At 47.4% G+C, this 23,558-nt stretch overlaps 1 protein-coding gene across 1 annotated transcript; it reads left to right on the forward strand.

Moving 5' to 3' along the window:
* Positions 1–263: 263 nt before the first annotated feature.
* On the forward strand, positions 264–21,584 carry atosb (atos homolog b; the record flags this gene model as incomplete). The annotated part of the gene is made up of 7 exons (XM_079515998.1): positions 264–392; positions 4,912–4,973; positions 5,177–5,261; positions 7,402–7,560; positions 9,446–9,514; positions 16,080–16,384; positions 21,426–21,584. The coding sequence occupies 7 exons, from the start codon at positions 264–266 to the stop codon at positions 21,577–21,579; spliced, it is 963 nt and encodes a 320-aa protein (XP_079372124.1). The 3' UTR covers positions 21,580–21,584.
* Positions 21,585–23,558: the final 1,974 nt, after the last annotated feature.

Here is a 23,558-nt window from a genome sequence, read left to right on the forward strand (position 1 = left end):
CTACAGCCCCGTGAGCTGAGGAACGGAGAAGCTGCCGTTCCCTTCAATGAGCTGAGGAACGGAGAAGCTGCGTTCCCCTTCAATGAGCTGAGGAACGGAGAACCTGCCGTTCCCTTCAATGAGCTGAGGAACGGAGAAGCTGCCGTTCCCTTCAATGAGCTGAGGAACGGAGAACCTGCCGTTCCCCTTCAATGAGCTGAGGAACGGAGAAGCTGCCGTTCCCTTCAATGAGCTGAGGAACGGAGAACCTGCCGTTCCCTTCAATGAGCCTGAGGAACGGAGAAGCTGCCGTTCCCTTCAATGAGCTGAGGAACGGAGAAGCTGCCGTTCCCTTCAATGAGCTGAGGAACGGAGAAGCTGCCGTTCCCTTCAATGAGCTGAGGAACGGAGAAGCTTAGGGGCTAGGGCTTAGGGGTTAGGGGCTAGGACTTAGGGGTTTAGGGGTTAGGGGAACCTTTTTGGGGGGATTCTTTTAGCGATTGCGGTTCCTTAACCCATTTTTAGACCTGAGGACGATTAAAAAAAGAAAAAAAGACTTCTAAATCCTGACAGTTTTCTGAAAAACCCTAATGTTTCTATGTAATTGGCCACGGACCTCCATCTGAAAATATGTTGTTCCAGGGACCCGCCCCCAGCCCCCCCCCCCCCCCCCCCCTGAAATAAATCAAAGATCTGCGCCACATTTTCACGATTTTTCAAAAATAGCAGATCTACAAGCTTGTAGCACGGCATGCACGCTATGAGCTTGGATTAATGGGTTAACCTTTAATCCTTGGACGGTGTATTTGCAGAGTGTGATGGTGTTGATAAACCCCGATAACAATAAGCTTTGGGCTTATCGAGTACCCGGTATCAATAAGCTTTGGGCTTATCAAGTACCCGGTATCAATAAGCTTTGGGCTTATCAAGTACCCGGTATCAATAAGCTTTGGGCTTATCGAGTACCCGGTATCAATAAGCTTTGGGCTTATCGAGTACCCGGTATCAATAAGCTTTGGGCTTATCGAGTACCCCGGTATCAATAAGCTTTGGGCTTATCAAGTACCCGGTATCAATAAGCTTTGGGCTTATCAAGTACCCCGGTATCAATAAGCTTTGGGCTTATCGAGTACCCCGGTATCAATAAGCTTTGGGCTTATCGAGTACCCGGTATCAATAAGCTTTGGGCTTATCGAGTACCCGGTATCAATAAGCTTTGGGCTTATCGAGTACCCGGTATCAATAAGCTTTGGGCTTATCGAGTACCCGGTATCAATAAGCTTTGGGCTTATCGAGTACCCGGTATCAATAAGCTTTGGGCTTATCGAGTACCCGGTATCAATAAGCTTTGGGCTTATCGAGTACCCGGTATCAATAAGCTTTGGGCTTATCGAGTACCCGGTATCAATAAGCTTTGGGCTTATCGAGTACCCGGTATCAATAAGCTTTGGGCTTATCGAGTACCCGGTATCAATAAGCTTTGGGCTTATCGAGTACCCGGTATCAATAAGCTTTGGGCTTATCGAGTACCCGGTATCAATAAGCTTTGGGCTTATCGAGTACCCGGTATCAATAAGCTTTGGGCTTATCGAGTACCCGGTATCAATAAGCTTTGGGCTTATCAAGTACCCGGTATCAATAAGCTTTGGGCTTATCGAGTACCCGGTATCAATAAGCTTTGGGCTTATCAAGTACCCGGTATCAATAAGCTTTGGGCTTATTGAGTACCCGTTATCAATAAGCTTTGGGCTTATCGAGTACCCGGTATCAATAAGCTTTGGGCTTATCGAGTACCCGGTATCAATAAGCTTTGGGCTTATCAAGTACCCGGTATCAATAAGCTTTGGGCTTATTGAGTACCCGTTATCAATAAGCTTTGGGCTTATCGAGTACCCGGTATCAATAAGCTTTGGGCTTATCAAGTACCCGGTATCAATAAGCTTTGGGCTTATCGAGTACCCGGTATCAATAAGCTTTGGGCTTATCGAGTACCCGGTATCAATAAGCTTTGGGCTTATCAAGTACCCGGTATCAATAAGCTTTGGGCTTATCGAGTACCCGGTATCAATAAGCTTTGGGCTTATCAAGTACCCGGTATCAATAAGCTTTGGGCTTATTGAGTACCCGTTATCAATAAGCTTTGGGCTTATCGAGTACCCGGTATCAATAAGCTTTGGGCTTATCGAGTACCCGGTATCAATAAGCTTTGGGCTTATCAAGTACCCGGTATCAATAAGCTTTGGGCTTATTGAGTACCCGTTATCAATAAGCTTTGGGCTTATCGAGTACCCGGTATCAATAAGCTTTGGGCTTATCAAGTACCCGGTATCAATAAGCTTTGGGCTTATCGAGTACCCGGTATCAATAAGCTTTGGGCTTATCGAGTACCCGGTATCAATAAGCTTTGGGCTTATCGAGTACCCGGTATCAATAAGCTTTGGGCTTATCGAGTACCCGGTATCAATAAGCTTTGGGCTTATCGAGTACCCGGTATCAATAAGCTTTGGGCTTATCGAGTACCCGGTATCAATAAGCTTTGGGCTTATCGAGTACCCGGTATCAATAAGCTTTGGGCTTATCGAGTACCCGGTATCAATAAGCTTTGGGCTTATCGAGTACCCGGTATCAATAAGCTTTGGGCTTATCGAGTAACCGGTATCAATAAGCTTTGGGCTTATCGAGTACCCGGTATCAATAAGCTTTGGGCTTATCGAGTACCCGGTATCAATAAGCTTTGGGCTTATCAAGTAACCGGTATCAATAAGCTTTGGGCTTATCGAGTACCCGGTATCAATAAGCTTTGGGCTTATCGAGTACCCGGTATCAATAAGCTTTGGGCTTATCGAGTACCCGGTATCAATAAGCTTTGGGCTTATCGAGTACCCGGTATCAATAAGCTTTGGGCTTATCGAGTACCCGGTATCAATAAGCTTTGGGCTTATCGAGTACCCGGTATCAATAAGCTTTGGGCTTATCGAGTACCCGTTATCAATAAGCTTTGGGCTTATCGAGTACCCGGTATCAATAAGCTTTGGGCTTATCAAGTACCCGTTATCAATAAGCTTTGGGCTTATCGAGTACCCGGTATCAATAAGCTTTGGGCTTATCAAGTACCCGTTATCAATAAGCTTTGGGCTTATCGAGTACCCGTTATCAATAAGCTTTGGGCTTATCAAGTACCCGGTATCAATAAGCTTTGGGCTTATCGAGTACCCGGTATCAATAAGCTTTGGGCTTATCGAGTACCCGGTATCAATAAGCTTTGGGCTTATCAAGTACCCGGTATCAATAAGCTTTGGGCTTATCGAGTACCCGGTATCAATAAGCTTTGGGCTTATCGAGTACCCGGTATCAATAAGCTTTGGGCTTATCGAGTACCCGGTATCAATAAGCTTTGGGCTTATCGAGTACCCGGTATCAATAAGCTTTGGGCTTATCGAGTACCCGTTATCAATAAGCTTTGGGCTTATCAAGTACCCGGTATCAATAAGCTTTGGGCTTATTGAGTACCCGTTATCAATAAGCTTTGGGCTTATCGAGTACCCGGTATCAATAAGCTTTGGGCTTATCAAGTACCCGTTATCAATAAGCTTTGGACTTATTGAGTACCCGGTATCAATAAGCTTTGGGCTTATCGAGTACCCGGTATCAATAAGCTTTGGGCTTATCGAGTACCCGGTATCAATAAGCTTTGGGCTTATCGAGTACCCGGTATCAATAAGCTTTGGGCTTTATCGAGTACCCGGTATCAATAAGCTTTGGGCTTATCGAGTACCCGGTATCAATAAGCTTTGGGCTTATCGAGTACCCGGTATCAATAAGCTTTGGGCTTTATCGAGTACCCGGTATCAATAAGCTTTGGGCTTATCAAGCCAGTTATGGAGCAAGCGGTCCATGACGTCATGTTTAAACAATCAAGACAAGAGGTGATCAATAAATAAATGTAATCATCCACGCTGACACAAACATGTGGGTCTAAAAGTGTATTGATACCTGTATAGTGATAGATAGATAGTGTATTGATACCTGTATAGTGATAGATAGATAGTGTATTGATACCTGTATAGTGATAGATAGATAGTGTATTGATACCTGTATAGTGATAGATAGATAGTGTATTGATACCTGTATAGTGATAGATAGATAGTGTATTGATACCTGTATAGTGATAGATAGATAGTGTATTGATACCTGTATAGTGATAGATAGATAGTGTATTGATACCTGTATAGTGATAGATAGATTAGTGTATTGATACCTGACAACCAGCTGTCCGGGGAAACTACATTACACTTTTAAAGTGACTGCACACATATTAACCAGTTAACAGTTTCTTTAATATTTGATTGGTAAAAATGTCAATTTCCTTCCGTCTGTTATAAAATAACTGTATTTGAAGACCTTAGTAAAAGATACTGGTTCTGTTCAGAATGTATTGTCGTCTCCCGTCTTTCCATAAAATAATAGAAAATGCTCCATAAGAACCCGGCGTCGCAGCCCCGCCCCCTCGAGAGACCCGGAAAAGAATCCCCGTTAATTTTCCTCATAGACTTTTCAAAAAGTATTTATTTAAAGACGTTTACGCCGCGGACAAAGACAACTCGAGTTGTGACAAATCATGACAACAAACACAATGTTTTGGGCCGAACAAATAATTAGAAAGAAGAAGAAAACGGCAGGTTTTACAACACTTTATTTGTTGTTTTTCTTCTTTGTAATTATTTGTTTGGTCCAAAATTGTGTGTGTTTGTTTGTTGTTAAATAAATACTTTTTGAAATGTCTATGGGAAAAATGCATTGGGAATTATTTCGTTGTCATGAAAGGGGGCGGGACTGGCGTCGTCATGAAAGGGGGCGGGACTGCGACGCTCTATAAGCCTGATCAATAATAGTGTTGTGGTAACGTTTCATTCTTTGACTTTTGACCTGCAGGGGGCCGCTGCAGAGAGCTCGCGCTCCGCCCGGAGGTTGAATCGTGCACTGCGACTAAAGAGGTAAGCGAACGCCACAGTCCCTTATCTCATTTAGACCTGAAAATAGATAGTCTTCTAAATCTGTCATTGATTTAGAAGACTATGTGTATAACTGTCCCCTGTCCCTCTATAACTGTCCCCTGTCCCTCTATAACTGTCCCCTGTCCCTCTATAACTGTCCCCTGTCCCTCTATAACTGTCCCTCTAACTGTCCGTCTCTCCAGCCGACAGCTACGCAGTGGCCGACACAGCGAGTCCTGCCGGCCCGCCCCGCGCTCCTTCAGCCGCTCGCTGCTGGGGAACTTTGAGGTACCGTTTACACTCTGACTGCAGTAAGACCCGGTACCACAAGGTACCGCCAGGTACCGCCCGGTACCGCCAGGTACCGCCCGGTACCACAAGGTACCACAAGGTACCGCCCCCGGTACCTCAAGGTACCGCCCAGTACCACAAGGTACCACAAGGTACCACAAGGCCATTCAAATGCATTTACTTTATGAACTGTTAACATAAACATTGGACACAAAAAGACAATAACATTTTAATACTAGTCATTAAGTACTAGTCATTTAATAGTTAATACTAGTCATGAAGTAATTCAAGCGGGTTTGGAATTGTAACAGCTGAGATCAATACTTTATCAGTATTCTGATATTAACATGCGGGCCGCACTAAAGGACCACTTCACCACTTTTCAACCTATCTTCATATAATAGGTCATCACTAATAATTAGGGATGTCCCGATACACTTTTTTCGCTTCCGATCCGATCCCGATACCTCAATTTCTGTGTTAGCCGATACCGATACCGAATACCGATACCAGTGTCGTGATCTCATGTTGTATTTATAGCTATCTAGCTATATATCTTGTGTTGTGTTTATAGCAGACTCCTCACTCAAATGTGCACTTGCAGTTTGGGCAACTCCAAAGCAAACTCCACATGTCCCAACATTTTATTTACCTGCCATAGTGTCCCTTACCCCTGTGTCGGATCGGTGGTTAGACTGGCATATTCGCCGATACCGATCTGACCCGATATGACAAATAAGGGCCGATCCGATCCCGCTACCGATAATGATAAAATGGCACGATTCTTTTCTACTCAGTCTGTGTCTCATAGGAGGGCTGTGGGCAGTTTAGAAACCGTCCTCCAGTGACATCATCATTAGGCTGATTTTTTTTTAAACAAGATTTTTTTACAAAAATGTTTATATTTGTATTATCGTGAGAACGATGGCTTCCACTTTCGCATTGCAACTTTTCAGGACTAGAAAGCCTGCAGTTTCTATTAGCTTGGATTCCCCATCGATGATGTCACTGGAGGACGGTTTCTGAACTGCCCACAGCCCTCCTATGAGACACAGACTGGTTTCTGAACTGCCCACAGCCCTCCTATGAGACACAGACTGGTTTCTGAACTGCCCACATTCCTCCTATGAGACACAGACTGGTTTCTGAACTGCCCACAGCCCTCCTGTGAGACACAGACTGGTTTCTGAACTGCCCACAGCCCTCCTATAAGACACAGACTGGTTTCTGAACTGCCCACAGCCCTCCTATGAGACACAGACTGGTTTCTGAACTGCCCACAGCCCTCCTATGAGACACAGACTGGTTTCTGAACTGCTCACAGCCCTCCTATGAGACACAGACTGGTTTCTGAACTGCCCACAGCCCTCCTATGAGACACAGACTGGTTTCTGAACTGCCCACAGCCCTCCTATGAGACACAGACTGGTTTCTGAACCGCCCACAGCCCTCCTATGAGACACAGACTGGTTTCTGAACTGCCCACAGCCCTCCTATGAGACAGACTGGTTTCTGAACTGCCCACAGCCCTCCTATGAGACACAGACTGGCTTCTAAACTGCCCACATTTTTTAAGTGGTGCAACCACTTCCTTAAGTGTGTGTGGGTGTGTGTGTGTGTGTGTGTGTGTGTGTGTGTGTGTGTGTGGGTGGGTGTGTGGGTGCGTCTGAGCACGAAAACAGCATGGTTGTTTTTCACCACCTGTGCGCAACCTAACACACACACAAACACACGCACATATTAACTCTATATGGTGATTTCGGGTGTGCCAGTACAGTACAGTTACAGTACAATACAGTGGAGGGTACAGTAGAGGGACCTCCACACGGTAACTCTTTTATTTCTCAACCGTTTTGGACGCGGGGCGGCTCACCGGAATCGGGCCGGCACCCTGGGTGCGTTCCTGTGGGTCTGGACCCCCCCCCCCCCTCAGTCTGTGTCTCATAGGAGGCTATGAGACACAGACTGAGTAGAAAATAATTGCGCCATTTTCTTCATGATTATTAGTGATTATATGAAGATAGGTTGAAAAGTGGTGAATTGGTCCTTTAAGTGAAGGTGGGGGCCGCATGTGGCCCCCGGGCCGCCAGTTGCCCACCCCTGATATCAAACATGGCGTAATGTTCCCCGTATTCAGGAGTCGATGCTGAAAGGTCGTTTCTCTCCGTCGGGGCGGGTGGACGGCTTCACGGCGGAGATCGGCGCCAGCGGCTCGTACTGCCCGCAGCACGCCACACTTCCTGTGGGCGTCACCTACTACCACATCTCTGAGCACAGCGCCCCCTCGCCCTTCCTGGTGAGTCTGCGTCACTACACCCTGCCCTGCGCTACTTCAGACGCTTCAGTGCATGTTACTGTCGTAGCAAAACAAACAGCTGATCTACAAGCTCAAAACGCGTCACACTGCGAAGCGTTTTGAGCTTGTAGATCAGCTATTTCTTTTTGCTAAAATCCTGAATATTTTTTTTAATTGGATTCCTGAAAAATAACATGTTTATTTAATTTTCAAATGCCTTTAATTATAGTTACTAGCCCTTACCCGTTGTTAGATATTGCCCCCACCCCCTTGTGGCCGCAGGGGGTACTGCGCCCTGGGTGCGTTTTCGCATTTCTTATTCACTAATAAATGCATTATTAATCATTAATGTGTAAAATCGAAAAAAGGGCTTCGTTAAGACCTCCATATTATTATGGTCAATGCCTGTCTGAAAAGTGGGCGTGATTGGTGCAGGCAGTGAGGAGATACGGTGGTGTTTCTGACAGACACACACACACATTCAGACATTCAGACATTGTCAGAATTATTGTCAGAATGATAGTCAGAATTATAGTATGATGATGATGATGATTATAGTATGATGTTAACTTTATGAACTAAATACAAATTACATTGTGCATAAAAAAGACAATAACATTTTAATACCAATCATTCAGCTGCTAATGTAGACTGAAGTAATTAAAGCGGGTCATCAGCTGAAACCAATAATATAATCAGTATCCTGATTATGAACCTGAGGGCCGCATTAAGTGAAGGTTGGGGCCCGCATGTGGCCCCCGGGCCGCCAGTTGCCCACCCCTGATGTACAATATCCACGCACGCACGCACACATGCACGCACGCACACACACACACACACACACACACACACACAATACACACACGTCGTAGCGCCACCAAGAGGCCGTTCTTTTCAGGCAGACTCTTCACATACTAGAGCATGTCTGAAATAAGTGTCAGAGCTGAAATCGACATGTAAATATGAAATAAATGCTTAAACATGTAGCTAGGTGTAATGTTAGAGACGACAGAAGACATGTAAATATGAAATAAATGCTTAAACATGTAGCGCTAGGTGTAATGTTAGAGACCACAGAAGACATGTAAATATGAAATAAATGCTTAAACATGTAGCTAGGTGTAATGTTAGAGACCACAGAAGACATGTAAATATGAAATAAATGCTTAAACATGTAGCTAGGTGTAATGTTAGAGTCCACAGAAGACATGTAAATATGAAATAAATACTTAAACATGTAGCTAGGTGTAATGTTAGAGACCACAGAAGACATGTAAATATGAAATAAATACTTAAACATGTAGCTAGGTGTAATGTTAGAGACGACAGAAGTGAACCTTTCAAGCCTGTTTTCTCAACTCGCTGTTTCTCTGCAAGACGTTACTCTATAAGCCATATCTCCAAAACTGGTGGGTCAAACTGAACAACCAATATGTCAATTTGAAGCTATGACTCTGCTCTCATATGACGTGAAAAAACGAAAGTTCTAATAAATCCAATCGAAGGATCAGTCAAATGTCACAAATCATAAACGCAGCATGAATTGTATGTGAAACTCAGCACGCACATTCCCACTAGGCAGAGGACGAAATGCCACTTTCATATCAGCCTCATGGTGGCGCTATAACAGGCCCATTTTCTTTCTTTCCCCTTTGTATGCACAGGAAAGAGACGCTGCTACGTGTACCCCCGAAGGACGAGTGGGTGTTTGTCCGGGATTTGCTGATTGCATTCTGTACAGCACCTTGTAAATATTGTGTCTTATGTGGACATAAATAAATTATTAAAATGTGTGTGTGTGTGTGTGCGTGCGTGTGTGCGTGCGTGCGTGCGTGCGTGTGCGTGTGCGTGTGTGTGTGTGTGTGTGTGTGTGTGTGCTCTACAGGGGGTAATCTCCCTGGACACTCTTGGAAAGAAAGGATACTGTGTACCCAAAGCAGGGACCATTCAAGTGGTGAGATCTGAACCCTTTGATCTGAACCCTTTGATCTGAACCCTTTGATCCGAACCCTTTGATCTGAACCCTTAGATCTGAACCCTTTGATCCGAACCCTTTGATCTGAACCCTTTTTCACTTTGTTCTTACTTTAATTCATTTCAATTCATTTATTTTTGCCAGTGACATATGGGGTGCGTTCGGAAATGCGCACCGGGAGCGCACTCGCCTATTAGTTTGCATTGCACAGTACGCTCTGTGCGCCTTTTCCGAACGCACCCATAACGACCTGCTATCCCAGGGGTTCTCAACGTTTTTGGCCGGGGACCCCCGGAAATGCTTTGGCAATATCTCGGGACCCCCGCCCCGCCCCCTCCCGACCCCCAATATAAATTGACTGCTACAATAACCTTAACCCATTTTGGGCGGGAACCCCTTTTGGTGTTTTAAGCATTATGTTACAATTTAGCTATTGAAAAATAGCAGATCTACAAGCTCATAGCGCGCCACCGAGTAGCGCGCTACGAGCTTGTAGGTCTGCTATTTTTGAAAAACCGTGAAAAAAAAAAAAAAAACATTTTTTTTTTTTTTTTTTTTTTAAATAATTTGGGGACCCCCTAAAATAATTTGGCGACCCCCCGAGGGGTCGCGACCCACGGGTTGAGAACCCCTGTGCTATCCTATAGTGCAGTGGTTCTCTACCAGTGATCCTTCAGGGGGTTCCAGGTGGTCCCCATGGAGGGTTCCAGGTGGTCCCCATGGAGGGTTCCAGGTGGTCCCCATGGGGGGTTCCAGGTGGTCCCCATGGAGGGTTCCAGGTGGTCCCCATGGAGGGTTCCAGGTGGTCCCCATGGAGGGTTCCAGGTGGTCCCCATGGGGGGTTCCAGGTGGTCCCCATGGAGGGTTCCAGGTGGTCCCCATGGAGGGTTCCAGGTGGTCCCCATGGAGGGTTCCAGGTGGTCCCCATGGAGGGTTCCAGGTGGTCCCCATGGGGGGTTCCAGGTGGTCCCCATGGGGGTTCCAGGTGGTCCCCATGGAGGGTTCCAGGTGGTCCCCATGGAGGGTTCCAGGTGGTCCCCATGGAGGGTTCCAGGTGGTCCCCATGGGGGGTTCCAGGTGGTCCCCATGGAGGGTTCCAGGTGGTCCCCATGGGGGGTTCCAGGTGGTCCCCATGGAGGGTTCCAGGTGGTCCCCATGGAGGGTTCCAGGTGGTCCCCATGGAGGGTTCCAGGTGGTCCCCATGGGGGGTTCCAGGTGGTCCCCATGGAGGGTTCCAGGTGGTCCCCATGGGGGGTTCCAGGTGGTCCCCATGGAGGGTTCCAGGTGGTCCCCATGGGGGTCCCCAGGTGGTCCCCAGGGGGTTCCAGGTGGTCCCCATGGAGGGTTCCAGGTGGTCCCCATGGAGGGTTCCAGGTGGTCCCCATGGGGGGTTCCAGGTGGTCCCCATGGAGGGTTCCAGGTGGTCCCCATGGGGGGTTCCAGGTGGTCCCCATGGAGGGTTCCAGGTGGTCCCCATGGAGGGTTCCAGGTGGTCCCCATGGGGGGTTCCAGGTGGTCCCCATGGAGGGTTCCAGGTGGTCCCCATGGAGGGTTCCAGGTGGTCCCCATGGAGGGTTCCAGGTGGTCCCCATGGGGGGTTCCAGGTGGTCCCCATGGGGGGTTCCAGGTGGTCCCCATGGAGGGTTCCAGGTGGTCCCCATGGGGGGTTCCAGGTGGTCCCCATGGAGGGTTCCAGGTGGTCCCCATGGAGGGTTCCAGGAGGTCCCCATGGAGGGTTCCAGGTGGTCCCCATGGAGGGTTCCAGGTGGTCCCCATGGAGGGTTCCAGGTGGTCCCCATGGAGGGTTCCAGGTGGTCCCCATGGAGGGTTCCAGGTGGTCCCCATGGAGGGTTCCAGGTGGTCCCCATGGATACAGGGGTTCCAGGTGGTCCCCATGGAGGGTTCCAGGTGGTCCCCATGGAGGGTTCCAGGTGGTCCCCATGGAGGGTTCCAGGTGGTCCCCATGGAGGGTTCCAGGTGGTCCCCATGGGGGGTTCCAGGTGGTCCCCATGGATACAGGGGTTCCAGGTGGTCCCCATGGATACAGGGGTTCCAGGTGGTCCCCATGGGGGTCCCCAGGTGGTCCCCATGGAGGGTTCCAGGTGGTCCCCATGGAGGGTTCCAGGTGGTCCCCATGGGGGTCCCCAGGTGGTCCCCATGGGGGTCCCCAGGTGGTCCCCATGGAGGGTTCCAGGTGGTCCCCATGGAGGGTTCCAGGTGGTCCCCATGGAGGGTTCCAGGTGGTCCCCATGGATACAGGGGTTCCAGGTGGTCCCCATGGATACAGGGGTTCCAGGTGGTCCCCATGGAGGGTTCCAGGTGGTCCCCATGGAGGGTTCCAGGTGGTCCCCATGGAGGGTTCCAGGTGGTCCCCAGGGGGTCCCCATGGAGGGTTCCAGGTGGTCCCCATGGAGGGTTCCAGGTGGTCCCCATGGATACAGGGGTTCCAGGTGGTCCCCATGGAGGGTTCCAGGTGGTCCCCATGGAGGGTTCCAGGTGGTCCCCATGGAGGGTTCCAGGTGGTCCCCATGGATACAGGGGTTCCAGGTGGTCCCCATGGAGGGTTCCAGGTGGTCCCCATGGATACAGGGGTTCCAGGTGGTCCCCAGGGGGTTCCAGGTGGTCCCCATGGAGGGTTCCAGGTGGTCCCCATGGAGGGTTCCAGGTGGTCCCCATGGAGGGTTCCAGGTGGTCCCCATGGAGGGTTCCAGGTGGTCCCCATGGAGGGTTCCAGGTGGTCCCCATGGATACAGGGGTTCCAGGTGGTCCCCAGGGGGTTCCAGGTGGTCCCCATGGGGGGTTCCAGGTGGTCCCCATGGATACAGGGGTTCCAGGTGGTCCCCAGGGGGTTCCAGGTGGTCCCCATGGAGGGTTCCAGGTGGTCCCCATGGAGGGTTCCAGGTGGTCCCCAGGTGGTCCCCAGGGGGTTCCAGGTGGTCCCCAGGTGGTCCCCATGGAGGGTTCCAGGTGGTCCCCAGGGAGGGTTCCAGGTGGTCCCCATGGATACATGATGGAGAGTTGGTAACGAAGTGGAACTTTATTAGATATTTAACTCTTGAGAGCTTTTAAAACGTTTAATTTTATGCTCTCAAGAGTTAAATTATTGTTAAACATCTTGCATTACTTACAAGAAGTCGACACAAATAGAGAATGTAGAAGAATTGTGATTTTGATCAACATTTTCCAACAGCATGAAATTGTGGACAAAATCTTATCCAACAACATCAAAATATTCTTTAGTTTGGGATTTGAGTAGCTAAATGTCATCAAATGGTGGTTCCGTGACAGCTACAGTGTCGCTCTGCATTCTATGATCCTATAGTTTACTGAGACGCTACAGTGTCTCTCTGCATTCTATGAACCTATAGTTTACTGAGACGCTACAGTGTCTCTGCATTCTATGATCCTATAGTTTACTGTCTCTCTGCATTCTATGATCCTATAGTTTACTGAGACACTACACTGTCTAATGGGTACGTTTACATGAGGTCTTTCAACCCCTCTTAATTCCGAATAGAAGTTAAATCCTATTAAACGTTGTCATGTAAACACCTACAAAAACTTAAATCCGAATGAAAATGCTCGATGCGATTTAAAAACCATTCCGATGTCACTGGCCGGATTATTCCGATGTTGAATGCGATTGGCCGAAAGTTGGACTCATGTATACACTGCTTCGGATGTAAATTCATTCTGGTCTTTCTGAGCATGCTCATTTCCAAGGCGCTCCAACTCCAAGGCGCTCATATCCAAGGCGCGCCGAGGAGTTTGCACATAGAGCGCGTTATTTCGTGCATTTTGCAGATCCGAAATCCACACAAAAAAAACGTGGAGCTTTTATAGGCTATAATTTGCCTATTCCAAGTTGCAACCAAAACGTCATGAAACATAACGGCTTTGCAGTTTAATTGGGACACGTTGTCAGCCTGTAGATCAGCGCTTACTTACACAATGTATACGTGCATTGTGCAAAGACGAATCACAAATAAACCCAATAGCCTTGTGAGGCGCACTGCGAAAAGTTGATAAATGTGATAAAAACGAGATGATCACCTTCCCAGCGGAGAAGGGGAGCCGCCGCGGGTGGGGAATATTGATTGATTGATTGATTGAAAAATGTATTAACAGTTTGCAGAATTACAGTACATTTCAAGCACAAACTCAATACAAAGGCTGTTAACTGTGAGTGGACGACCCAATTAAGCATTACACTTGTTTCCAATAGGGTCCACAATGTTCAATTCATCAAAAATAAAAGACGGTAAACATATACGCCCGCCCCTATCCAACCAAAGCTAATGCAGAATGAAATGATGGGATTTCAAAGTATCGTCTTTCGCCTGTAATGTTTGTAGCCTATTGTTGAGACAGTCACATAATGAATGAACTGCCTATATGTTATGTGTCCAACAGATGGCGTAGTTTCACGTGAATTAACATGTATCATGTCTTATATCACCTCTCCTTGTAAACGCTCATTCGGAATGTCCATTTCCCATGTAAACACGCAGCAAAAAACATTACTTCGGATGTATTTTATTCGGAAGTATTTATTCGGAATGATCAGCCTGCATGTAACCGCGGCCACTACACTGTCTCTCTGCATTCTATGATCCACTGTTTACTGAGACGCTACGCTGTCTCTCTGCATTCTATGATCCTATAGTTTACTGTCTCTCTGCATTCTATGATCCTATAGTTTACTGAGACACTACACTGTCTCTCTGCATTCTATGATCCTATAGTTTACTGAGACGCTACACTGTCTCTCTGCATGCTATGATCCTATAGTTTACTGTCTCTCTGCATTCTATGATCCTATAGTTTACTGAGACGCTACACTGTCTCTCTGCATTCTATGATCCTATAGTTTACTGAGACGCTACACTGTCTCTCTGCATGCTATGATCCTATAGTTTACTGTCTCTCTGCATTCTATGATCCTATAGTTTACTGAGACGCTACACTGTCTCTCTGCATTCTATGATCCTATAGTTTACTGAGACGCTACACTGTCTCTCTGCATTCTATGATCCTATAGTTTACTGTCTCTCTGCATTCTATGATCCTATAGTTTACTGAGACGCTACACTGTCTCTCTGCATTCTATGATCCTATAGTTTACTGAGACACTACACTGTCTCTCTGCATTCTATGATCCTATAGTTCACTGAGACGCTACGCTGTCTCTCTGCATTATATGATCCTATAGTTTACTGAGACGCTGCGCTGTGTCTCTGCATTCTATGATCCTATAGTTTACTGAGACACTACACTGTCTCTCTGCATTCTATGATCCTATAGTTTACTGAGACGCTACACTGTCTCTCTGCATGCTATGATCCTATAGTTTACTGTCTCTCTGCATTCTATGATCCTATAGTTTACTGAGACGCTACACTGTCTCTCTGCATTCTATGATCCTATAGTTTACTGAGACGCTACACTGTCTCTCTGCATGCTATGATCCTATAGTTTACTGTCTCTCTGCATTCTATGATCCTATAGTTTACTGAGACGCTACACTGTCTCTCTGCATTCTATGATCCTATAGTTTACTGAGACGCTACACTGTCTCTCTGCATTCTATGATCCTATAGTTTACTGTCTCTCTGCATTCTATGATCCTATAGTTTACTGAGACGCTACACTGTCTCTCTGCATTCTATGATCCTATAGTTTACTGAGACACTACACTGTCTCTCTGCATTCTATGATCCTATAGTTTACTGAGACGCTACGCTGTCTCTCTGCATTATATGATCCTATAGTTTACTGAGACGCTGCGCTGTGTCTCTGCATTCTATGATCCTATAGTTTACTGAGACACTACACTGTCTCTCTGCATTCTATGATCCTATAGTTTACTGTCTCTGCATTCTATGATCCTATAGTTTACTGAGACGCTACACTGTCTCTCTGCATTCTATGATCCTATAGTTTACTGAGACGCTACACTGTCTCTCTGCATTCTATGATCCTATAGTTTACTGAGACACTACACTGTCTCTCTGCATTCTATGATCCTATAGTTTACTGAGACGCTACGCTGTCTCTCTGCATTATATGATCCTATAGTTTACTGAGACGCTGCGCTGTGTCTCTGCATTCTATGATCCTATAGTTTACTGAGACACTACACTGTCTCTCTGCATTCTCTGATCTTATAGTTTACTGTCTCTGCATTCTATGATCCTATAGTTTACTGAGACGCTACACTGTCTCTCTGCATTCTATGATCCTATAGTTTACTGAGACGCTACACTGTCTCTGCATTCTATGATCCTATAGTTTACTGAGACGCTACACTGTCTCTCTGCATTCTATGATCCTATAGTTTACTGTCTCTCTGCATTCTATGATCCTATAGTTTACTGAGACGCTACACTGTCTCTCTGCATTCTATGATCCTATAGTTTACTGAGACGCTACACTGTCTCTCTGCATTCTATGATCCTATCGTTTACTGAGACGCTGTGTGTGTGTGTGTGTGTGTGTGTGTGTGTGTGTGTGTGTGTGTGTGTGTGTGTGCGCGCGTACACAGACCTTATTCAACCCAAACAAGACGGTGGTGAAGATGTTTCTGGTCACCTACAACTTCGGGGACATGCCCGTCAATCACATGACCTTCCTGAGGCAACGCCTCTTCCTGGTGCCTGTGGAGGAGGGGGAGGGGCCCGAGGTCAAGGAGGAGGGGCCCGATGCCAAGGGGGAGGGGCCAGATGTCAAGGGGGAGGGGCCTGATACCAAGGGGGAGGGACCCGATGTCAAGGGGGAGGCGGCCTCCACGGCAGGGGGAGTGGCCAGCAAGGACAGGAAGAAGATCCTCTGCTATCTGATTCACCTCAGGTAGGAAAAATAAATCTGCTTTAGAACTCCATATATGGGCATAGGAGGGACACAGACTTGGTGGGGGCGGGGCAACACGCATTTCAACTTGCATCATTCCCCACGGGCACCGTTCTAGTGTTTATAATAAATACAAAACTTAAAGCTGCTATAAGCAATAATATGTCAACATTTTAATGACCTTTTTATTTGTATTTTGTTTGGTATTCAGACAGCCAGCAATGGGTAGAACGCTCCCACAATAAAACTAGTCTCTGTGACACATCTAGGGGCCACAATCTGCATTAAAAGATTTTCCTAGAAGCTTTGTCATTGGTCGATTTACCTGTCTACTTCCTGATTGGTTAGTCATTTCGACCGGGTTTTATTTTGACCAATGTCAAAGCTTCTAGGAACATATTTGAATGCAGATTGTGGCCCCTATAGATGTTTTCTGAAATAAATATTTTCACGATTTTTCAAAAATAGCAGACCTACAAGCTCGTAGCGCTATGAGCTTGTAGATCTGCTATTTTTCAATAGCTAAAGCATAACATAATGCTAACACCAAAAGGGGTTCCCGTCCAAAAATGGGTTAATACACGTTTTGACCATGACATGACAAAGACTTTAAATGTTAAAAAAAATAACGTCATTATACCTTTAAGAAATAAATTGCAGATCTACAAACCTCAACGTATCGCAATGCTTGTGTGACAAATGATAATAGAGCTTAAGCTCTATTATCAAGACATCGTCTGTGGCTGTGAATGAGTTAATCAATTGCTTAAGGAAACACATAAAATTCTGCAGTGTATAGCCTACAGAATATTCTGTCTGTCTGTCTGTCTGTCTGTCTGTCTGTCTGTCTGTCTGTCTGTCTGTCTGTCTGTCTGTCTGTCTGTCTGTCTGTCTGTCTGTCTGTCTGTCTGTCTGTCTGTCTGTCTGTCTGTCTGTGCGTGCCGTAAACATGGAGTGCTGTCACTGTGTGGGGACTGGGGAGTAGTAGGGACTTTCATCTCGATAAACTTGTAAACATTTTGCGCTGCTGTCTGTTATATCAGTGCGCTCAGCGCTGTGCCTCCATGCCCAAAAGAACAGTGCAGAGAGAGAGAGAGAGGGAGAGGAGGGGGGGGGTCCAGTCCCAGACAGCACGACACATGCACGTTATGAGTATAATTTTATCACCATAGATTTCACTGTGTAGGCTAGTTTATGAATGGAACACATTGATAAAGGTCCCCCCTGCTGCGTTTCCAATTGCTGCGGATGACAGTGTGAAGGCAAACCGCAGCAAATTAATATTAAAACCGTATGCAAGAATCCCAAATTCTCGTCGAGTCTACCGAAGTATTAGGTGGGAATGTGACCTTAGTCGACAACAATGTATTTTGGCGGGCCTTGATGCCATCGCAATGGCTGATTTTTTTTGTGACCTTGTAGATCTGCTATTTTCAGCATGCAACCAAGTGTAAAATGACTTGTACTGGATCTCTTGTCCACTAGATCCCTTCCTAACATTTTATCTAGTTTTTATTTGTTGACTAAATCGTCAGTATATTTAGTTTTAGTCAGGGGCGGCGGTGGCTCAGGGGTAGAGTGGCTGGATGGCAACAGCAAGGTTGCCAGTTCGAACCTGGCCTCCCCCAGAGTTAGTGTCAAAGTGTCCTTGAGCAAGACACTGAACCCCTAATTGCTCCTGATGTGCAGGTTGGTACCTTGCATGGTTTCCTCCGGCATCGGTGTATGAATGTGTGTGAATGGGTGAATGTAATGCACAATCTATGTAAAGGTGTGTGTGTGAGTGTGTGTGTGAATGGGTGAATGTAATGCACAGTCTATGTAAAGGTGTGTGAATGTGTGTGAATGGGTGAATGTAATGCACCATCTATGTAAAGGTGTGAATGTGTGTGTGAATGGGTGAATGTAATGCACCATCTATGTAAAGGTGTGTGAATGGGTGAATGTAATGCACAATCTATGTAAAGGTGTGTGAGTGTGTGTGTGAATGGGTGAATGTAATGCACCATCTATGTAAAGGTGTGTGAGTCTGTGTGTGAATGGGTGAATGTAATGCACAATCTATGTAAAGGTGTGTGAGTGTGTGTGTGAATGGGTGAATGTAATGCACCATCTATGTAAAGGTGTGTGAGTCTGTGTGTGAATGGGTGAATGTAATGCACAATCTATGTAAAGGTGTGTGAGTGTGTGTGTGAATGGGTGAATGTAATGCACCATCTATGTAAAGGTGTGTGAGTCTGTGTGTGAATGGGTGAATGTAATGCACAATCTATGTAAAGGTGTGTGAGTCTGTGTGTGAATGGGTGAATGTAATGCACCATCTATGTAAAGGTGTGTGAGTGTGTGTGTGAATGGGTGAATGTAATGCACAATCTATGTAAAGGTGTGTGAGTCTGTGTGTGAATGGGTGAATGTAATGCACCATCTATGTAAAGGTGTGTGAGTCTGTGTGTGAATGGGTGAATGTAATGCACCATCTATGTAAAGGTGTGTGAGTCTGTGTGTGAATGGGTGAATGTAATGCACCATCTATGTAAAGGTGTGTGAGTCTGTGTGTGAATGGGTGAATGCAATGCACAATCTATGTAAAGGTGTGTGAGTCTGTGTGTGAATGGGTGAATGTAATGCACCATCTATGTAAAGGTGTGTGAGTGTGTGTGTGAATGGGTGAATGTAATGCACCATCTATGTAAAGGTGTGTGAGTGTGTGAGTGTGTGTGTGAATGGGTGAATGTAATGCACCATCTATGTAAAGGTGTGTGAGTGTGTGTGTGAATGGGTGAATGTAATGCACAATCTATGTAAAGGTGTGTGAGTGTGTGTGTGAATGGGTGAATGTAATGCACCATCTATGTAAAGGTGTGTGAGTGTGTGTGTGAATGGGTGAATGTAATGCACCATCTATGTAAAGGTGTGTGAATGGGTGAATGTAATGCACAATCTATGTAAAGGTGTGTGAGTGTGTGTGTGAATGGGTGAATGTAATGCACCATCTATGTAAAGGTGTGTGAGTGTGTGTGTGAATGGGTGAATGTAATGCACCATCTATGTAAAGGTGTGTGAGTGTGTGTGTGAATGGGTGAATGTAATGCACCATCTATGTAAAGGTGTGTGAATGGGTGAATGTAATGCACCATCTATGTAAAGGTGTGTGAATGGGTGAATGTAATGCACCATCTATGTAAAGGTGTGTGAATGGGTGAATGTAATGCACCATCTATGTAAAGGTGTGTGAGTGTGTGTGTGAATGGGTGAATGTAATGCACCATCTATGTAAAGGTGTGTGAATGGGTGAATGTAATGCACCATCTATGTAAAGGTGTGTGAATGGGTGAATGTAATGCACCATCTATGTAAAGGTGTGTGAATGGGTGAATGTAATGCACCATCTATGTAAAGGTGTGTGAATGGGTGAATGTAATGCACCATCTATGTAAAGGTGTGTGAATGGGTGAATGTAATGCACCATCTATGTAAAGGTGTGTGAATGGGTGAATGTAATGCACAATCTATGTAAAGGTGTGTGAGTGTGTGTGTGAATGGGTGAATGTAATGCACCATCTATGTAAAGGTGTGTGAGTGTGTGTGTGAATGGGTGAATGTAATGCACCATCTATGTAAAGGTGTGTGAGTGTGTGTGTGTGAATGGGTGAATGTAATGCACCATCTATGTAAAGGTGTGTGAATGGGTGAATGTAATGCACCATCTATGTAAAGGTGTGTGAATGGGTGAATGTAATGCACCATCTATGTAAAGGTGTGTGAATGGGTGAATGTAATGCACCATCTATGTAAAGGTGTGTGAGTGTGTGTGTGAATGGGTGAATGTAATGCACCATCTATGTAAAGGTGGGTGAATGGGTGAATGTAATGCACCATCTATGTAAAGGTGTGTGAATGGGTGAATGTAATGCACCATCTATGTAAAGGTGTGTGAATGGGTGAATGTAATGCACCATCTATGTAAAGGTGTGTGAATGGGTGAATGTAATGCACCATCTATGTAAAGGTGTGTGAATGGGTGAATGTAATGCACCATCTATGTAAAGGTGTGTGAATGGGTGAATGTAATGCACCATCTATGTAAAGGTGTGTGAATGGGTGAATGTAATGCACCATCTATGTAAAGGTGTGTGAATGGGTGAATGTAATGCACCATCTATGTAAAGGTGTGTGAATGGGTGAATGTAATGCACCATCTATGTAAAGGTGTGTGAATGGGTGAATGTAATGCACCATCTATGTAAAGGTGTGTGAATGGGTGAATGTAATGCACCATCTATGTAAAGGTGTGTGAATGGGTGAATGTAATGCACCATCTATGTAAAGGTGTGTGAATGGGTGAATGTAATGCACCATCTATGTAAAGGTGTGTGAATGGGTGAATGTAATGCACCATCTATGTAAAGGTGTGTGAATGGGTGAATGTAATGCACCATCTATGTAAAGGTGTGTGAATGGGTGAGTGTAATGCACCATCTATGTAAAGGTGTGTGAATGGGTGAATGTAATGCACCATCTATGTAAAGGTGTGTGAATGGGTGAATGTAATGCACCATCTATGTAAAGGTGTGTGAATGGGTGAATGTAATGCACCATCTATGTAAAGGTGTGTGAATGGGTGAATGTAATGCACCCCCCCCCCCTTGGATAAAGGCCTTGGATAAAGGCCTTGGATAAAGGCCTTGGATAAAGGCCTTGGATAAAGGCCTTGGATAAAGGCCTTGGATAAAGGCCTTGGATAAAGGCGCTATATAAATGCACCATTTACCATTTAGTCATCATAGCTTATAGTTTTAATTTAGTTTACATTTAGTTTTCGTCAGTGAAAAAAGGTAGTTGACGAACATTTTTCGTCTTAGTTTTAGTCGACGAAATCAACACTGATTAGTGATTACGTATGATTCATGATGATTTTTTATGTATATGATGTATTACTGTAAATTACTCTGGATTAAGAGCGTCTGATAAATTCCTGAATTGTAAATTGTTTAGTTTTGTTAGGTGTTTTGGCTAAACGGTCCCTTTTGGTCCTCCTCAGATTCCAGAGCTCCAAATCGGGGAAGATCTACCTTCACAACGACATCCGCCTGCTGTTCTCACGCAAGTCCATCGAGGTGGACACGGGGATCCCCTACGAGCTGAAGTCCTTCACCGAGGTGCCGCGGAACCCCCGATACAGCCCCCGGGTCTGACCCCCCCCCCCCCCCGGAACCCCCGATACAGCCCCCGGGTCTGACCCCCCCCCCCCCCCCCCCCCCGGAACCCCCGATACAGCCCCCGAGTCTGACCCCCCCCCCCCCCCCCTGGACCCCCCGATACAGCCCCCGAGTCTGACCCCCCCCCCCCCTGGAACCCCCGATACAGCCCCCGGGTCTGACCCCCCCCCCCCCCCCCTGGATCCCCCGATACAGCCCCCGGGTCTGACCCCCCCCCCCCCCCCCCCTGGATCCCCCGATACAGCCCCCGAGTCTGCCCCCCCCCCCCCCCTGGAACCCCCGATACAGCCCCCGGGTCTGACCCCCCCCCCCCCCCTGGAACCCCCGATACAGCCCCCGAGTCTGACCCCCCCCCCCCCTGGAACCCCCGATACAGCCCCCGGGTCTGACCCCCCCCCCCCCCCCCCTGGATCCCCCGATACAGCCCCCGGGTCTGACCCCCCCCCCCCCCCCTGGATCCCCCGATACAGCCCCCGAGTCTGCCCCCCCCCCCCCCTGGAACCCCCGATACAGCCCCCGGGTCTGACCCCCCCCCCCCCCCTGGAACCCCCGATACAGCCCCCGAGTCTGACCCCCCCCCCCCCTGGAACCCCCGATACAGCCCCCGGGTCTGACCCCCCCCCCCCCCTGGAACCCCCGATACAGCCCCCGGGTCTGACCCCCCCCCCCCCCCCCTGGAACCCCCGATACAGCCCCCGGGTCTGACCCCCCCCCCCCCCTGGAACCCCCGATACAGCCCCCGAGTCTGACCCCCCCCCTGGAACCCCCGATACAGCCCCCGGGTCTGACCCCCCCCCCCCCCCCCCTGGAACCCCCGATACAGCCCCCGGGTCTGACCCCCCCCCCCCCCCCCTGGAACCCCCGATACAGCCCCCGGGTCTGACCCCCCCCCTGGAACCCCCGATACAGCCCCCGAGTCTGACCCCCCCCCCCATCGAGGTGGACACGGGGATCCCCTACGAACTGAAATCCTTCACCGAGGTGCCGCGGAACCCCGATCCCCCCCCCTGGACCCCCGATACAGCCCCCGAGTCTGAGCAAATCCCCCCCCCCCCACCCCCACATCCCCCCAGGCAAAGACGGAAGAGAGAAAGACTGCTATGGACGCAAACTTGAAAATACTTGTACAAACACACACACACACACACACACACACACACACACACACACACACACACACACACACACACACACACACACACACACACACACACACACACACACTGTAGAACACGTTGTAGGAGTGTCAACATGCATGCCTCTTAGTGCCGTTGTCCTTCACTCTGCCTGATAAGCCCCGCCCTCTCAGGGGGGGGGGGGGGGGACCAATCGCAAGAAAGGAGACCCGACATGCGTCGGTGGGACGTCCACTGAATGGGGGGGGGGGGGGGGGGGGGGGGGGGGGGGGGGGGGTGGGCGGGGGTAGGGGGAGGGGGAGGGGGGGGGCATAGAGTATAGACAGAGGTGACCTCTCTCTTCCTTAAAACACTGTTTGTGGGGAAAAAATATGTTATTGACGTTTAGAAGATTTAGAACACTTTCCTGGGGTCTTTATTATGTGTGTAATGTGTGGTTGTAGAGATTTAGAACACTTTCCTGGGGGTCTTTACTAACCCTAACCTGGGGGTCTAGTGTAGTTATATTTTAGATTTTCCCTCAGTGTCCATGATGTCATGGAAGTAAGTCTAAAATGTAAAATATCTAAAACCCACATATTACACACAAAGACCCAGGAGAGTGATCTAAATCTTCTAAAGGTCATTAACATATATGTTTTTTCCAAAACGGTGAAGTGTCCCTTTAAGTTCTATTCATACTCGGTGAAGAGGTGACCACCCGAAAACTACAACATGACATCACAGTCTCTGTTTACTAAAACTACAATGTGACATCACTGAGCCGCAGTGGTCACCGTTTTTACTAGAACTACAACATGACATCACTGAGCCGCGGTG

The sequence above is a fragment of the Electrona antarctica genome (genome assembly GCF_951216825.1).
Source record: "Electrona antarctica genome assembly, chromosome: 12".
Classification (NCBI taxonomy): Eukaryota; Metazoa; Chordata; class Actinopteri; order Myctophiformes; family Myctophidae; genus Electrona; species Electrona antarctica.